The sequence below is a fragment of the Sciurus carolinensis genome, chromosome 1 (genome assembly GCF_902686445.1).
Source record: "Sciurus carolinensis chromosome 1, mSciCar1.2, whole genome shotgun sequence".
Classification (NCBI taxonomy): domain Eukaryota; kingdom Metazoa; phylum Chordata; class Mammalia; order Rodentia; family Sciuridae; genus Sciurus; species Sciurus carolinensis.
Window position 1 is genome coordinate 136,669,643 of NC_062213.1, and position 19,816 is coordinate 136,689,458.

A 19,816-nucleotide genomic window follows, 5' to 3' on the forward strand; every position below is an offset into this window, starting at 1 on the left:
GTTATTTAAAGTGGACAGAAGTATAGATTATATACAAATACTACATTTTACATAGGAACTTGAGTCCCTGCAGATTTTGGTATCCACAGGGATCTGGAGAAATAAACCTCACAGATACTGAGAGCAACTGTATCCTGTCAAATATCATGTAGATGAAATAAAATTATTTCTTGGAAAGCATTTTATAATTCACTTTTATGGGAAAATGGTTAAATTAGACTACATGTCATATGTAACCTCATGAAATGCTATTCTTGACCAATGTATTTTTGTTACCTTATTTTGCTTTACTTGGAGAAGAAGAAAAAAGAAACTGTATCCTTTGATTTACTATCATCATTGGTATTACTATTTCTTATTATGTACTGCTTTACTAAGAGAAGATACATTTTCTTCACCACTTGCTTTATCACAGGATTTTTATAATTATGCCTATGATAGAATTGTTGAAACCAAGATGAAGGAGACTTAGGTCACTACTGCAAGCTTCATAAATGGAAGAACCAAGATTTGAACTCAGGCATTTTGACTGCAAAATCTTAAATTCCTTAATACTATACATCTTAGAACCACAGAGTAGAAAGAGGAGAATAGCCATTATTAATTCCATATACATTTTGTGTCATGTCCTTTTCCAGTATTTTACATATATTATTCTTATTTTCATAATGAACCTGCAGAGTGGGTATTGTTGATGTGGAAACAGAGGATCCCCAAAGTGGGGATCATATAGTAGACTTGACTCTAGGCCTCATCATCTCTGAGGAGAACGCCTCTCATAAACATCCCCTTGCTTCACAATTGCCAGTCACTGGCATTATGAATTTAGTAATTTACAAAATATATCCTTATCAAAATATTATAAACTCAGGTAAAGAAAGATATAAGAAAATGGAGTGTTTCTGAATAGTGTATTTTATCTACATAATACAAAGTATATTATTTTATTTTAGGACAGACATAATAATTTTCAGTCACAATGACAAATATTTTTTTCTAGTTCTTAAAAAAATTCTTTTTTAAAAACCCTCTCAGACTATAGAAAATTTAATATTTTTGGGTACAAAAGAAATGGAAATAGTATGTTATCAGAAACTTAGAAGTACTTTTTTCCTAAAATATTGTTTATTAAATTAGCATGATACAATATATATTTAATCAGGAGATTAGAAAAAACTTTATCAGAGAAATTGTGTTTTTATGGTGATTACAAATATCATTTGAGGCCTTACTATTGCTAAATATGTATTTCAGCTAGTGTTTATCCCAACTTCTCAGAAACATTTATATGCTTAAGAGGCTTTTCAGATTCTTAAAAAGTATCATAGTAATTTAAGTACATAATTTAAAGGTCATATTGCACTATAAAACATATAACAAAAACAGGAATCCCTTGCCTTTACCTGCTTCTGAGACTCTGCCCAAACATTTTTGGTTCTAACCTTCATATTTTTTAATAGTATTTACATTTTTATTGAATTCCTATGATTGAGGATGAGCATTTGGCATTTTCACACTATCCTAAGCTCCTTCTTCCCCTCCTCCAATCATCTCAATATAATTGTATCAAAGTTTTTGGTTAAATTACTATTTATAATTTACCTTATTATGACCATGTGCATATTTTTTGTCACTTAGCCCTGTATGTTCATATTTTCTTTCCTGTACAATATTGCAAGATGGCTCCTTTTTTGTTCATGTTGTGTTTCAGGTCATTATTAATAAATTTCTCGGATTCTACCAAAAATTTCTAAAATTTCTTTGAAAAATATTTTCCCCCAAAATGCACTATTCCAACATTTGAGGTTTTCCTTGGAGATTTTCCTTCTGGAGCTAAAATTCTCCTGTTCTATTGTGAAATATTAATTATGTACACTTTCTGTAGAGTTGATGTTTCTTGCTCACGTGAGAACCAGTTTCTTGCAACTCATATCTTCCTTTTTCATAACCTATTTCCTTATTTGGTTGGATTATGTCCTCCAGTTGCATCCTGAAAATATGTATTTAGGTTGTTCAGATTTGCAATGATGCATTTCTGAGAATGTGTTTATTTCATCCTTATACTTAAGGGTAGTTTAGGTGAGTACAGAATTTTAGACTGTAAACACTGCTCAGAATTTGAAAGACTTTCATCTTTTAGCTTGCAGATCTATTGTTAAGAAATCTGATGCTGTGTTAATTCTTGATCCTCTGTACATGACTTTTTTTATTCTTTAAGCCCTTTAAGATCATCTATTTATCTCTGATGTTTTGAAATTTCACAATAATGTGCTTTGTTACAATTTCTTTTTCAATTCATTGTATTGGTACTCATAGGCCTTTTAATGTGGAAATCTGTCCTTCATTTTTCTGGGAATTTTTTTGTGTTATTTCTTTCTTTCTTATATATTTATTTTTTCTTTCTACAATTTCTGTTATATTTTGCATCTTTGGAATTGAACTCCTTATTTTTTTTACCTTAAGATCTCATTTCTCATCTTTCTTTATGGTTCTATTTTAGATGAGATTTTTATGAGTTACTATTCCAACCATTTTCATTTTTTATTTTTACTATTTAAAATGTTTTAATAGGCTTTTCACTCAGAATCCTCCTCCTCTTCTTTTTAAAAGTAGCACCCTGTTTTTGTTTCTTTGATGCAATATCTATTCTTACCTCTCTAGGACAGCAATCATATTTTTGAACTTTTCTTCTGCTCCCTACACTCTCTTTGTTTCTTTCAAACCTTTATTTGTTTTGATTTTTTTAATGTTGCAGAAATTCTTTATAAGTATGTATGAAGTACCTCTGATATCATTTAAAAGCAAGATACTAAAAATAGGCTTGGAAACTGTTTGCTTGGGTATGCTTCTCACCAGAGATGTTTTACATAGAGGGTGACTGAATAGGAACCTGGCTGACCATCTTGTTGGACCACAAATGTCTGAGGCTATAGAATTGCTTTAGAGACGAATCTTCCAATATCTTACTTGTAGAATAAAATCCAAATTGCCACTTTTATTGGAAGTAAGTGATATAACAAAAGTTCCAGTTTGGGGGCTCGTCTCTCAATTTAGTATGTACCTTTTATCTGAATCCTTAATTCTCACTGTGACCCTTCTCTTCCATCTCCTGCTATAATTGGTTGAACATTTCAATATTTCTACATAATTAACTTTCACTCTCCTATTTTGGTCTCAAAGTTTCTTTCTTTCCTTATTTTTTTTTCTTTTTGGTACTAGGTATCCAACCCAGGTGCACTTAACCATTGAGCTACATCCCCAACCCTTTTTTCATTTTTGAGGCAGAGTCTTGCTAAGTTGCTAGGGCCTCAGTACTTGTAAGTTGCTAAGGCTCTCTTTGAATTTGCAATCTCCCTGCCTCAGCTCTGGAGTCCATGGGATTACAGGTGTGTACCACCTGCCCAGCTCAAAGTTTCTTACACAAACATTAACCCCTACTTCCACCTATCCCTATTCTCCAATAGGCAATCCCATGCCTCACTCCAACTGAAAAGAAATAAAACAGCTATGTGATTTGCTATGATGTTTGTTTTTCCTTAAAATTTTAATATAGCTAAAAACATTTTAAGTATCTTATTAATAGCTATGAATTTTATATTTATCATATAACAAAGATTTAGGCATAGCCTAATGAATAAATGATTCTATTTCAAGAAAAAAATTAATTATTTAAGTCTGAGTTTTCTGAGGATTTGACAGATGCAGATACCTTTCCTTACCTGATGCAGTATACCTTCCTTATTACTCTGACTACATTGGTGGGCTGGCTGCCAGTGAGATTGGCATAGCTGCGGCAACACCACTCCATGATGAATTACACCATGCAAAACACGTAACTAATTCTCACCATTCACAGTATTCCCAGGTTCATGATCCTGAGGTGTCAAAACCATATGTGTAGGGATCTATGTGTAGAATACTCATCTCCAAGAAGACTATTTCTTATACAAATTAATACAAAATGTGTTTACTGTTAACAAAATAGCTCATTCTAGCTGCAGTAACTCCAAGTATTTTCTGCCAAAAATTCCTACTGGGCACTTAACCAAAAATTTTACACATAGCTTAAAGCTTCATGTCTCTCTTTACAAATAAGTTTGCTTTTATCTCTTTATACCGAATAAATGTGCTATTTACATTAGGAGAACTTTAAAGAAACAATTGCCACTTTTAACACCCAGTGTGCAAGTTGCACTTAAGCACAGGTGTTCTGGAGCCAGAAACCTGGGTTAATGTCCAGGTTCCACTACTTAGTACCTGTGTGACCTTTAGCAAATTCCTGAAATAACCTGAGCCTCATTTTCAACAACTTGAAAATGAAGATAATACTAATGCTTACTGCTCATGTCTGTTGGGTGGACTAAATGAGATAACACATGTAAAGTGTTAACACAGTGCCTATTACATAAAGAGGGTATAATACAGTTTAGTAAAAGAAAAGAGAATATTCCAGATCCTTTTCTTTTCCCATATCCTTATGATATTGAAAAAGTAAAATGAAACAAAACAGTTGATTTTCAACAATTTCCTTTAGTTTCTTAACTCAGTGAACTGCAGCCAGAAAGCCTGCATTTGAGTCTTGATTTTGGCAAAGACCATTTGGCTGAGATTATATAAGACCATACAAAATGAACAGAAGGCAATTATCTAGTTAATCTGGTCAGTTTGGGTAAATTGTCAAGAGAGAGGAAGAGAAAGTGGCTGAGGACAATATATAGGAAAAGGAAACTAAGTTGAGATCTACATAATGTTTCTTTTTATAATTTTGGTGATTTTGTTTCCTACAAACTAGAAAGAATCTAACTTTGGGAACTTGACTAATGAAGACATGAAAATTTAAAAGAGTAAGAATTCGCAGAAATTAAATACTGTGTTAGTTAGCTTTTTGTTGCTGTGACACATACCTGAGAATAACAGCTGAAAGGAAAAAAAGATTTATTTTGGCTTGTGATTTCAGAGGTATCAACTGATAGTGGCAGCCCCATTGGGACTGAGGTGAGGCAGAACATCCTGGCAGAAAGTCATGGCAGAAGAAAGTTGATCATCTCCTTGTTGCTAGAAAGCAGAGACAGGGAAGAAGGAAGGGGGGAAGGGAGGGAGAGAGGCAGGGGAGGGAGAGAAAGGGACTGAGGACAATATATAGTCTCCAAGGACACACTACTGAATATCCACTCCCTCCAAATAGGTTCCACCTCTCAAACAGTTTCCATCACCTCACAGTAATCCTTTCAGTTGTGAATTCCTCAATGGATTGATCCATGGATGAGGTTAGAGTCCTCATGATCCAATCATTTCCTCAAATTCTCACTTCTGAACCCTGCTGCATTGGGACAAAGTTTTTGACACATGAGCCTTTGGGGAATATTCTAGAAAAGCATCAGAAGTACTTTGTTATATTAATTTAGTTCTTTGGTAGTAAGGGTTAGTGCTGTAACATGTTATATTCTATAAAGTGATATTACTTTTTATCTATAAATTGATAACTTTCTTTTAAATTCTTTAAGTTACTAATTACTAAGAAATATAGCAATTCCTCCATTTGAAGGGGTAATTCTATCTTTGTCTTCCAATTTGTGTTAGCTTATTGACAGGTGAAATGGCTTGTTTTGTATACTTGTAAAACAAATGTACCTACTTGCTCTCCCATATATATTTCTTTAGGTATACACTATATAGACTATACTCCTGACAGTCAACTGTACAGTCAAAGCCTTGAGTGTCAGACATAGTTTTACCATCTATTGAAACTAAACTCCCTTTTTTCCATCTTTGTCCCCTTCCTCCACTTTATCCGATTGCCCTCTCATTTCCCTTTCCTCTGTGTGGCTTATTATATGTTTCAAATGAAAGACAACTAAGTTTGGTAATCTGTGTCACTTCTAAGTCTGAGTGTCAGCTTTAGAAGACTGATTTTATTAGCATGCCAAGAAAGGATCCAATTCTCATTAGTGTATAACAAAACAACAGCAAACAAAAATTGTACTTAAGGCTTCAAGAAGAAATAACACTTAGCAGGGGTTGGTGGCATACACCTGTAGTCTAAGCTCCATGGAAGGCTGAGGCAAGAGATTTGCTGAAGCCAGCCTGGGCAACATAGAAAGACCCTGTCTCTAAAAAAGTAAATAAAGTAAACAAACAAACAAACAAAAAACTCTACTTGGTCAGTATTGTAGGGTAAGTAAAGCTTTACGTGGAGGTACACTTTTGGCAGGACTCTTGAAGAAATGGGGTAAAAATTTTGATACACTTTGATATGGCAAAAAATTCCAGAAAGAATAAAAAATATACAGAATATACAGAATGCAGAATGCTTAAAATGAGTAGACATATCACTGAAGAGAAAAATAAGTAAGTGGTAGTGTAAAGATAGAGGCAGTTCCCAAGACCATCCTTAGTTCTCACACCAACTTCAAATTCTGGAGTCCCCAGTATAACCCTCAATTTCATTAACTTTATAATGACTCAGAAAACTCACTGAAATTCCTTATGGGTTATTGTAACAAAAGGGAATAGATTAAAATTATCTAGGAATGAACTTAAGTGTTTAGAGGATCCCAAATATAAAGAACAGTAAGTGCAAATATCATGAGTTAAAAAGGAGTTTAGCAGGTTTAAAAAAAAGAATGAGAAAATATTAGTTTGGAGCAAAGTAAGGTGAAATGAAATGATAGGAGATCAGATCAGAGAGATATGAAAGGGATAGATGACATCAATTTAATATACCATGTAAAGGATTTCAATCAGGGGAGTGGCAAGATCTAATTTTTATTACAAAAAGATTATTCTGGCTGCTTGTGTGGTTGTGTAGCTCTTCACTGAGAGAAGTCTGAAGTAAGACAAATGAGGTTGGGAAAAATATATTGAGTTAGAAGTGCTTTGGAGACATCTGATCCCTATGGGATAAATTCAATAGGCAATTGGATTTGCAACCCCAGGAGAGAGGTTTGTGAGTCAGCATATGTGGTTGTTGAAACTATGGTTTGGATGAAGTCATAAGGTCTGGTGTTTACAGTAAAAAGAGCAAGGCGTTGTCTTGGTGACACCAGAACTTATTCTACATTTAAGAAACAAGTAGAGGAAGGAGATAGTTCTGCTGTTGGGTGACACATGCACTGCTAAAAGTCACCAGGTTGAGATTAGCTCTTAGAAACTGCCTGCATTCAAATTCTGTCACAGTGTTTCCTATTTGGGTGACTTTGGGAAAATAATGTAGCTCTGTGACTCACTTTCATACACTAAAGTTCTTAAAACAGTTCTTGGACATGAAAAGAATCTAATAAACACTCCCATTATTGTTTATTGTTTGTTTGTTTGTTTTTTAGTTTTTTTGGTTTTTTTTTTTTTTTTTTTTGGTACTGGGGATTGAACTCAGGGGCACTTGACCACTGAGCAACATCCCCAGCCCTATTTTGTATTTTATTTAGAGACAGGATCTCACTGAGTTATTTAGCATGTTGCTGTTGCTGAGGCTGGCTTTCAACTTGCAATCCTCCTGCCTCAGCCTCCCAAACTACTGGGATTACAGGTGTGCCCCACCATGCCTGGATGCCATGGTTCTTATTCTTATTCTTTAAAAAATGTAAAGTACATAATGTAGTGCCTGGTTTAGAATTAATATTTAAATGACTACTGATTTCCTAAGTAACATGAAGTGGGTTGATTTTATGGGTATGGTCACCATAAAATAAATAATTTATTGCAGACTATTTGTTTGCTAATGTATATATTGATACCAAATAACTAAATTTAACTCCAGTGTGTGTCCTCTGGGTGGAAGTTTCCTTTTATTTTTCTTTCTTTTTTTCTTCTTCTTCCTTCTTTCTTTCCTTCTATCCTCCTTTTTTATCTCAACCCTTCTCACATGTACCTTCTACTCTTGTGTTCTTTATTCTTTCTTCTTTTAACATCTGCTCAAAACATTTGCTAAATGTATTCACATGGGTGTGAACACTGAAGAGTCAGATGATAATTCACTTTCACCTCAGGTACAAAGTCTAGCTGCTACCTTAGAGAACAATCTCCACTGTGGTATTTCTGTGGGGACAATGTAATGCTACCATGCTTAATTAGTGAGGTTTGCCAAAGGAGATGTGAAATTGTATGGGGAATACAATGACTATAAGACAGTGTTGTACAATAGTCAGAGCGTAGCCTAGAAGTCAGAATGATTGGGCTCAAATATAGCTCTACAATTTAACAGCAGTGCCATGTTGATCAAGTTATTTAATCGCTCTGTGACTCAGATTCTCCATCTGTGAAATGGGCATAGACTTTAAGTATAAACTGTGAGAATTTATCTTCCCACTTCCTCCTTTCATATATTATACATAGAAACAAAGGTAAATGAAAAAAATTAACAAACCTAAAATTTCTATTTTCAGCAAAACTAGGGGATTAATGTAATCTGCAAACTCCCAAAATTATGCCAGGAAAACCAGATGCCACATACAATCGATAGTAAAAAATCAAACTTCCTGAGAGTGAGGAGTGAAGCTTAACATACTTAATGCTTAACCCTTAATAACAAGAAGTGCTATAGGATCTGAGGGGGGCACAGATGAAAACTAAGTGCCTAAGTGGGAACAGAATTCAGAAAATACTAAATCATGTCCTGAGGTAAAGGATTCATTTTGAAGCATGCATCCAAGGGGATTGGATACAGAGGGAAGAGAATGAGTTCATAGGCAGAACTGGCTATAGAAGTCCTCCTGAATTGCCTACACTTTAGAGAAAAGGTGGGGCTTTGTAAAGGAACTGTTTCAATTTTAGAAGGAAACTGGTAATACAGTAGCGGTTTTGAATTTGGAAGGCCTGGACTTCTCACAGCATCCTTCTAAAAATTGCTGGGCTAGGAAATAATGAGTAATGAAAAGGAGTTGACACAGCAGAAGTAGAAAGATATGACAAGCAAAAATGTAGGAAAGGCAGCAAAACCAAAAGTATACACAAAATACATTGCTATTAAACGGATAAAAATTCTGACCAAATATTTTTCAAACAAAGAAACTCTAAATCACCTATATGAAGGAAGATGATAAAGCAGAAATGTGAGAACTCAGGGAAAAAGTAAGAGATGACAAGACATTTCAAAGGATATAAACTGTGAACTTAGGGAATTCAGAAGTCATAGGAAAAAAGCCTTATATATGGAGGTAAAATTGGAAAGAGCCCAAAGAGAAATTATACATTACAGGAGAAGCAATAAAGATAGAAATAAGAAAAACAAATGGATTTGAAAATAAAGAATATATTTAAAAGAATTATAGAGAAATTATTCATATAGAAGACAGTATGACTCAACATACTCATAATAGGATTTTTTTTGAAGAAGAAGATAACCAAAACTATGAAATTTTCAAATTCATGAAAAATTTGCTGAAGTTTAAAAAATGTCTTGAAGCTATACAAAAAATGGGCTTTTTATGCACCTGGAAATAGTTTTCCAGAATGATCAATAAGAAGCCATATTCTAATAAAATCACTGATTTTCAAAGATAAAGAACAACTCTTTAGGTTAACTGATTTAGTTGGTAAGTAATTTAGATTGTATATTAGACAACCATAAAATGAATTATGATTAAAACTTTGCATAAATTATAATAATAAGATATGAGAAATCAAAGGTATTTTCATGTCTCCATATCTCTGGAGGGGAATATAATTCTAAACTGCTGTTAGGAATAGCCTGATGGAAAAGTTTGAGACAAACTACTATGCAATATTTTAGATTGAACATATCCTTAATATTATTATAAAATTTCAACTATTTTACGAATAAAATGAAGGTTGCTCTAAATCTAAGACAGAACATTTGAGTTTTATGAATATCTCTAATGGGAAACCTTTTAATTGTGTTGCTAGATTATGCATAAATGATATTCAGGAATTATTTCATTATTATACACAATTTTCAAACTTAGGACTAAATTCTCCATTATGTTTGTTCTTTGTAATTAAAATAAATTGTCAGATATCTGCTAATTTCCTGCAAAAGGAAAATTAAGGTGGTGCCAGATATTACTGGCTAATCTTCAAGAACTTTTTTTTCACTTATCACACTTGTTTAACATTTCTGGTTAGAGAGTATATATATAGTGTGTGTGTGTGTATATATATATATATACATATACATATAATATATATAGTATTACACATATATACACACACATTGATACATATATTCACACACATATATAGGATATATATATATACACACAATCATTTACATATGCCTACACACACACACATGTATATGTGTACATACATATATATGTTCATTGGAGAATACACACAAAGATGCAGATGGGAGATTTATAACCCAAATAATAATAAGTATCATACAGTTTGATTAAGCTATAAGAGTGTAAGGGATTGTGTGAACTTAATTTATAAAATATCTTCCAAATCACAAACTTGTTTTATAATATGACCCCAGTTGCTCCCTAATGTAGACATCATTAAATTTTAAGCTATGAACTGAAGTGAATAATATCTGGGAATCTTTGAACATGTGTATCCGTTGGAGTAACAGATAAGAAATCTAGTCAATTGGAAAAAATGAGAGACAAACCTGTTTTTAAATTAAATTTTGGGTTAAGAAATATTGGTGTATGGGTTCTGGAGTTATAACTCAATGGTAGAGTGTTTGCCTACCACATGTGAGGCACTGGGTTTGATCCCCAGCACCACATAAAAACAAATAAATAAAATAAATGTATTGTGTTCATCTATAACTAAAAAAAAAAAAAAAAGAAAAAAGAAATGGTGTGTGGCTGTGTGTGTGCATACACACAAAATTTATTCAAATTAATGAATATAACACCTTATTCTCCCTCTCCCTTTCTCTTGTTACCTAGAAACTAGTTATTGATAGGCATGCCTATTTTAGAAATTACTGTTGATACAAGGAAGATTTCCTTATACTCAAACATTTATATGAACACATGAATGCATAAGAGTAAGATTCTTTCTCTCTTTCTCCCTCTCTCTCTTCCTTTAATTTCCAGGCATAGATATTCTTCATCAACTAGGCCTTGGAGGCAAAGATGTAAGACATTCATCATCAATGACTGCTGTACCATCATCATCTACACCATTACCTCAGGGGGTCCATTTAACAGAATCAGGTGTAATTTTAAAAAATGATGCTTATATTGAGTCACCTCTCATGAAAATTTTACCAGTCAACTTAGGATGGCCATTTACAATATTAATTGGGTTACAGTCACATAGAGTGAATAATGCATTTCTCTTCAGCATTAGAAATAAAAATAGACTGCAATTAGGAGTACAATTACTGCCTAAAAAATTAATAGTATACATTGGAGGAAAGCAGTCTGTATTTTTCAACTACAGTGTTCATGATGAGCTATGGCACTCATTTGCCATTACTGTCAGAAGCCGAGTTGTCTCAATGTTTGTTGAGTGTGGAAAGAAATATTTTAGCAGAGAGACTATTTCAGAAGTTCAGACCTTTGATTCTAATAGTGTGTTTACCTTAGGAAGTATGAATAATAATTCTGTACATTTTGAAGGAATAGTATGTCAGTTGGATATTATTCCTTCTGTAGAAGTGTCTGCAGACTACTGCAGATATGTGAAACAGCAGTGTCATCATGCTGACAAATACCAAACTGAAACAAGCCTTCCTCATGCTACTATCACACCAACTAAGAGAACAGAACATACTCCATTGCCCAAAGGATCTAATGAAAAAGTCCCATCAGAGAATATATTCACTGAAGGCAGAAGCATTTCAAATACCATAAATAATGACTCTGCAACAATGCATAAAAGACAAGAACACCAGGTATCAAGAGCTCAGTTAACTTCTCTTCATTCAGCAAATGTCTCTGCTGTGGATCTCACGAACTATGGGATTCAAGCCAAAGAAATCATCTCCGAGGAACATATTCAAACAAATTTAAGCCTGTCAGTGACCCATCCTGGCCTCAGTGAGACAAGAATGAATACCAAGGAGAAATTTAGTTCTCTGTCGAACGTATCTGATAATATCACACAACATGATGATACAGTAACTGGTCTGTCACTGTTTAAGAAGATGTCATCTATTCTTCCACATAAAAAACAAGATATAATTGCTAATCTCAAGAAGGCTATCACAGCAAATCTACACACTAATGAACTCATGGAAATGGAACAGATTTTAAACACAACCTTATATAGAGTGACAGAAAAACCATCTGTGGATAATCACCTTGATCTAAGGAAGGAAGGTGAATTTTATCCTGATGCTACTTATCCCATCGAAAATAGCTATGAAACTGAGCTATATGATTATTATTATTATGAGGATCTTAATACAATGCTCGAAATGGAGTATCTGAGAGGGCCAAAAGGGGACACTGGACCTCCCGTAAGTTGTTGTTTTTTAATATGTCTTAATGCACTAACTTATACATTTCAAGAGAGTTCTCTGGATCATACAAGGTAGAACAGATCGGATCTGTCACAGAAATGTGTCCTGGCATAATGGTTGTTATCTGTGGGAATACAACCCTAGCTCAAATATTGTACCACATTTTAAAAAATTGTCAAATTGAAAAGGTCACCTAATTCTGGGTAAAGTAGTGAGCAACCTATGTTTTTTTTGTTCAGTTGAAATCTAACCAGGAATTAACTACTAAATATAGATCAGACTTCTTTATATTAAAAAGCATAAATTTAATGCACAGTCATGTTAAAAGAAGGATATATACAATTTGTGAGAAACAAAAATATACTAAATAAACCAATTAAATATTTTTTCAAGCAAAATAGCATCAAATGGATTACAGAGTATAAAATTTAATTTTGTATATTTCACTCCCCATCCATGTATGAACATACCACATGATTCCTGCTTATATATATAATTATGAGGCACTAGTTGAAATAATAACAGCTGGGAGATCAGTAAAGTAAAATAAGCAGATCAGGGGGAGCAAGGAGGGAAGGGAAAGAGAAAGTACTGGGGAATGAGATTGACAAAATCATGTGATGCACATTTACCAATATGACACAATGAACCCCACTATTATGTATATTTATAAAGTACCAATAAAAAATAAATAAAATTTATTTTAGAGAGTATTTCATAGTCAATCATTGGGGAAAAACAAACCCTGACATTATCATTCTAAATGAAATATTTTCATTTGCCTGAACAGTAACATATTTCATTATGTCTTTAATGATATAGTCAATTTACATTTAGGGATTAAAACTTTTTTTCAACTACCTAACACAAAAACAGCCTACTTTTGAGAAAAAGAATCAGTCTATTTAATGAAGGAAAAATGCAGCTAAGCTACTTATATAAAAATTTATATGCAAAACTGAGATAATAGACTGAATTTTCAACTCTGAATTTCTTTTGTTATGTAGGTGTAATTAGAGATCAACATTTGAAAACATCTAAAGTTATTTAAAATCGTTTAAAATCAATGTTGCAAACATTATTTTGTGTTTTGTATTAGTATACCTTAAGTAATTTACCTAGAGTCTTTAGAGATTACTTTTTTCAAATTACAAGTATACTAAAATATATCTTAAAGTTTTTCTTTATTTAATGCAAATAGAATTGAGTCATTGGTTTAGTTCCAGAAATCACAAAATGGGATAATAAGACACTACTTTTTTAGCTTGTGTTTCCTTTGTGGTTATTACCTGAAACAATTTTTAGATACTGAGAAACTCTTTGAATGAATGGTTAGAGGTTAAAATAAAACCTGATGAATATACTATTGTAGATAGATAAACTCTTTTCAACTATTAGTTAATTTTCAACGTATTAACAATAAAATCAGATCACTGGGAAGATCATATTAAACAGCTACAAAAGCAATTTACTGTCTTCAGAAAAAGTCAGTATGATGAAATGAACATTAATCTCTTACATAAATTCTAAAAGAGGCATTCAGCTTTGGAAACAATAATATATTCAGAAGATATTTTCTTAGTTCTGCTCTTTGCAAGACAGGAACACAAAGAGTATATAAAACAGTTATTTCTCAGAAGCTATTATCTTTCAAAAAGGGGGATAAAAGAAGTGAATTTATAACTGTCTTGTGTGGAAAAGTAAGATAAATGTTAAAGAGAGATACAAACTAAATGTATGAGGTAGGGATGTTCAAAGGTAAGATAAACAATATTTTTGAAGGGCTTTCTACGAACAATCACTCAAAGCTAAACTGTTCAGGATAGGTTCTTATGAACAATGTTAATTATGACCTAGGTTCAAATAACAGATAAGGTTTTGACATGTGATAGGAGTAAGGCATGTTTGTTTACATAGGAAAACAGCATAGTAGCTGTCATTTGTTGATTTTCTTGTGGAAGATGCTCTTCAGTGCCATTTATATACCTTATGTTTCAAGAGCTTTGTAAGGTTATTATCATTATTATTATCCTCATTTATCAGGTGAAGAAGTCCAGAGGAGTTAATTTTCTTGCCCACAACAACATTGTTGGTAAATGATAAACCCAGGATTTGAACCAAATTTTTTACCTCTATCACTCAACTCTTTTAATTTAGGCTGAATAATATTAGACAGAGACCTAAGCAATATAGTGTCAGGTTGGAGAGAATCTTAATTGTCAAATTGATCATTCTAAGTTTTGTTCTCAGTAGGGCATTTTGTAGGTTTCTAAGCAGTAGTATTGTTCTTAAAATTAGTTTGGTAGCAGTGCCCAGAGCAGACAATATATTTTTATTACTCTCTTGGTGTTATATGACTAGGATATTATTTAGGTTGGCAGAAGTGAAATGCACGGAAAAGGTGGGATTCAGGAGATATTTTGAAGTGTAATTTGATAGAACTAGATTACTTGATACAAGGGAGCAAACAAAAAGGAAAAGAATCAAAGATGACTATCTTATTTTAATCTATAGGTTGAGAGAATCATGATGCCATTCCTAAAAACACTAGTTAAGAGAGAAAGTCAATTTTAGCAAAAGAAAATAGGTTAAAATAAAACATAAACTGCAGTAGTACCATCAGTTGAAGTGAAGAGAGGTCAAGGCTGGGAATATGAATTTGGGAGTCTTCCCATCAATAATATTATAGCTGAAACTATAGATTGGATATTTTCAAAGAAAGGAACTTGGCATAGGGTCAAAGACCAAATTATGGGGAAAGTTTTCTTTTTGGTTATAGAAGAAAAAGCAGAAATGTGGTAGAATAGTCAGAAACATGGGAGAGAAGAATAGTGTACTTAATATAGAAGCTAAAGAAGAGCTTTGAGAAGAAATTGATTAGTGTTGCCAAAAGCTACAAAAAAGTCAAAGAGCATAACTTTGACTTCTCTGTAATAAAAACAAAAGTAGAAAATCCCTTGGCTCTTCTGATGGAAGAGTCATTGCTGAACTTTGAGAACCCATCTCCAGTCTAGTGTAGAGGAATAAAGATAAATTTTAGAGAATGAATGAGAGATTGAATTGTGATTTAATTGTGAACTTGTTCTACTGCTTTTTGAGGTGGATGTTACCTTGAAAAGCTGGAGCCAGAATGATTTCCCCCACTTCTAGGTGTCTTTTTCTGTCCATATTCCCATGCAGTTTTTTCATTATCTCTTTATAATTATAGTTAATTATACAATCATTGCCTATACTAGTGTCTTGAAGTCTTTTCCTACGTTTTCTTGTAGGAGTTTCCCAGCTCTGGTCCTACGTTTAGGTGCTTGATCCATTTTTACTTGATATTTGTATATGGTGCGAGGTAGGGGTTTAGTTTTGTTCTACATATGTATATCCACCTTTCCTAGCACCATTTAATAGAGAGGTTGTCCTTTCTCCAATGTGTATTTGTGGTGCCTTTGTAAAAAACGAGTTGACTGAAGATGAATGGATTTATTTCTGAATCCTCTATTCTGTCCCATTGGTCTATGTGTTGATTTTTTTGTTAGTACCATACTGTCTTGATACTACATTCCAGTAGTATGCCTTGAGATCAGGTATTATGATGTCTCTAGCTTTGTTTTTTCTTCCAGACTGCTTTGGCTATTCGGGGTCTTTTATAGTTTCATATAAATTGGGGTATTGTATTTTTATTTATGTGAAAAATGCCATTGGTATTTCAGTGATGACTATATTAAATATGCAATTTGCTTTGGGTAGTATGGAAATGGTAACAATATTAATTCTTCCATTCACAACTGTGGGAGGTTTTTCCACATTTAAAGAAGTGTTTTTCTTAGTGCATTATAGTTATTCATAATGCCATTTTGACATATGCCTCCAGGCATGGAAAATATTTGCTCCAGTTTAGTCCCCAGTACTTCCACTTTCCCTCCCCTTCTCCCTCACACTGTTACCCTTTCTTTATTCTATTAATTTATTGTTTTTTAAATTGATATTTTATAGGTAGAAGTCACTGTGATATATTCATATGTGTACATAGCATAATTTGGTCAATTTAATTCCACTGTGCCTCCCTTTTTCTGTCCCTCTTTTCTCCCTCTCAATCCCTTTCTTCTATTCTAATGATCTCCCTTCTGTTTTCATGGGTACCCCTGCTTTTCTCCCCGCCACAACCTTATTTCACTCCAGTGTTCACATACGTGAGAAAAAAAAAATAGACCTTTGACATTTGGGATCTGGTATATTTTGCTTGGTGTAATGTATCCAGTTCCATCCATTTACTAGCAAATGCCATAATTTCCTTCTTCTTTATGGTTAAGTAAAACTCTATTGTTGTATGTATACCACATTTTCTCTATCCGTTAATCTGAAGGGTGCCTAAGTTGATTCCATAGCGTGGCTTTTGTGAACTGTATTGCTATAAACATGGATGTATCTGTGTCACTATAGTATGCTGAATTTAATTCTTTTGAATAAATATCAAGAAGTGGGATAGCTGTGTCATATGGTGGTTCCATTCCTAATGTATTGAGGAGTATCCATACTGCTTTCCAAAGTGTTTATACAAATTTACAGTCCTACCAACAGCGTATGAATGTACTTTCCCCCCATGTCCTTGATGGCATTTTCTTCTTCTTATTATTATTTTGTTAGTTTGTTTTAGTACCAGGAATTGAACCAAGGAATGTTCAACCCCTGAGCTATATCCCCAGCCCTTTTTATATTTTTATTTTGAGGTAGGGTCTCCCTAAGTTGTTTAGGGCTTTGCTAATTTGCTGTAGCTGACTTAGAACTTTCTGTTCTCCTGCCTTAGCCTCCTGAGAGTCACTGGAATTACAGGTGTTCACCACTGCACCCAGTTATTATTTGTATTCTTGATGCTTGCCATTCTAAATGGAAATCTTAGTGTAGTTTTGATGTGCATTTCCCTGATTGCTAGGAATGTTGAACATTTTTCCATATATTTGTTGGCCATCTGTATTTCTTCTTTTTTGAGAAGTATCTCTTCAGTTTTTTTGCCCATTTATTGATTGCATTGTTTGATTTTTTAGTGTCTTTTTGTTGTTGTTTTGTTTTTTGTTTTCTTTTGTTTTTAATTCTTTTTATGTTCTGGATTAATCCCCTGTTGAAAGAATAACTGGTGAAGATTTTCTCCCATTCTTAGTCTTTCTCTTCATGCACTTGTTACCTTTGCTGTGCAGAAGCTTTGTTATTTGATGCTGTCCCTCTTATTTATTTATTTATTTATTTTTTTACGTTTACATAGGGTAATGATGTTTCTTTTTTTTCCCTCCCCCCCACCCCTCCCACCCTTTTCCCTTTATACAGTCCTTCTTTCCTTCATTCTTACCGCTCTCCTTAGCCTAACTCTAAACCTAACCCTAAACCTAATGCTAACCCCTCCCACCCCCATTATATGTCCTCATCCGCTTATCAGCGAGATCATTCGTCCTTTAGTTTTTTGAGATTGGCTTATCTCACGTAGCATGATATTCTCCAATTTCGACCATTTGCCTACAAATGCCATAATTTTATCATTCTTCATTGCGGAGTAATATTCCATTGTATATATACCACAGTTTCTTTATCCATTCATCAACTGAAGGGCATCTAGGTTGGTTCCACAATCTGGCTATGGTGAATTGAGCAGCAATGAACATTGATGTGGCTGTATCTCTGTAGTATGCTGATTTTAAGTCCTTTGGGTATAGACCAAGGAGTGGGATAGCTGGGTCAAATGGTGTTTCCATTCCAAGCTTTCTGAGGAATCTCCACACTGCTTTCCAGAGTGGCTGCACTAATTTGCAACCCCACCAGCAATGTATGAGTGTTCCTTTTTCACCACATCCTCGCCAACACCTATTGTTGCTTGTGTTCTTGATAATCGCCATTCTAATTGGGGTGAGATGAAATCTTAGGGTAGTTTTGATTTGCATTTCTCTTATTACTAGGGATGTTGAACATTTTTTCATATATCTGTTGATTACTTGTACATCTTCTTCTGTGAAGTGTCTGTTCATTTCCTTAGCCCATTTGTTGATTGGATTATTTGTATTCTTCGTGTAGAGTTTTTTGAGTTCTTTATAGATTCTGGAAATTAGCGCTCTATCTGAGGTATGGTTGGCAAAAATATTCTCCCACTCTGTAGGCTCTCTCTTCACATTTCTGATAGTTTCCTTTGCTGAGAGAAAGCTTTTTAGTTTGAATCTATCCCAGTTGTTGATTCTTGCTTTTATTTCTTGTGCTATGGGAGTCCTGTTAAGGAAGTCTGATCCTAAGCCAACAAGTTGAAGATTTGTACCTACTTTTTCTTCTATAAGATGCAGGGTCTCTGGTCTGATTCCAAGGTCCTTGATCCATTTTGAGTTGAGTTTTGTGTAGGGTGAGAGATAGGGGTTTAATTTCATTCTATTGCATATGGTTTTCCAGTTTTCCCAGCACCATTTGTTGAAGAGGCTATCTTTTCTCCATTGCATATTGTTGGAACCTTTGTCTAGTATGAGAAAATTGTATTTATTTGGGTTTGTGTCCATGTCCTCTATTCTGTACCATTGATCTACCTATCTATTTTGGTACCAATACCATGCCGTTTTTGTTACTATTGCTTTGTAGTAGAGTTGAAGATCTGGTATTGCAATACCCCCTGCTTCGCTCTTGCTACTGAGGATTGCTTTAGCTATTCTAGGTTTTTTATTCTTCCAGATGAATTTCATAATTGCTTGCTCTATTTCTGCAAGGTACATCATTGGGATTTTAATTGGAATTGCATTGAATCTGTATAGCACTTTAGGTAGTATAGCCATTTTGACGATATTAATTCTGCCTATCCAGGAACATGGGAGATCTTTCCATCTTCTAAGGTTTTCTTGAATTTCTTTCTTTAGTGTTCTGTAGTTCTCATTGTAGAGGTCTTTCACCTCTTTTGTGAGATTGATTCCCAAGTATTTTATTTTTTTCGATGCTATTGTGAATGGGGTAGTTTTCCTAATTTCTCTTTCTGAAGATTCATCACTTATGTATAAAAATGCATTGGATTTATGAGCATTGATCTTGTAACCTGCTACTTTACTGAATTCACTTATGAGTTCTAAAAGTTTTCTGGTGGAATTTCCAGGTTCCTCTAAATATATAATCATGTCATCAGCGAACAGGGATAGTTTGAGTTCTTCTTTTCCTATTCGTATCCCTTTAATTTCTTTGGTTTGTCTGATTGCTCTGGCTAGAGTCTCAAGGACGATGTTGAATAGAAGTGGTGAAAGAGGGCATCCCTGCCTTGTTCCAGTTTTTAGGGGGAATGCTTTCAGTTTTTCACCATTTAGAATGATATTAGCCATGGGCTTAGCGTAGATTGCCTTTATAATGTTTAGGAATGTTCCCACTACCCCAATTTTTTCTAGTGTTTTGAGCATGAAGGGATGCTGTATTTTATCGAATGCTTTTTCTGCATCTATTGAA

At 33.8% G+C, this 19,816-nt stretch overlaps 1 protein-coding gene across 2 annotated transcripts in view; it reads left to right on the forward strand.

Moving 5' to 3' along the window:
* Col24a1 (collagen type XXIV alpha 1 chain) overlaps positions 1-19,816 on the forward strand; it is a 391,233-nt gene that overhangs the window by 8,429 nt on the left and 362,988 nt on the right. For both annotated transcript variants that reach the window (XR_007104846.1, XM_047523663.1), the window contains exon 3: positions 11,007-12,376. Coding sequence is in view for 1 of the 2 variants with exons in the window: in XM_047523663.1 (XP_047379619.1) it covers positions 11,007-12,376 (1,370 nt within the window). In the remaining variant the exon portion in view is untranslated. The remainder of the gene's footprint in view (positions 1-11,006; positions 12,377-19,816) is intronic.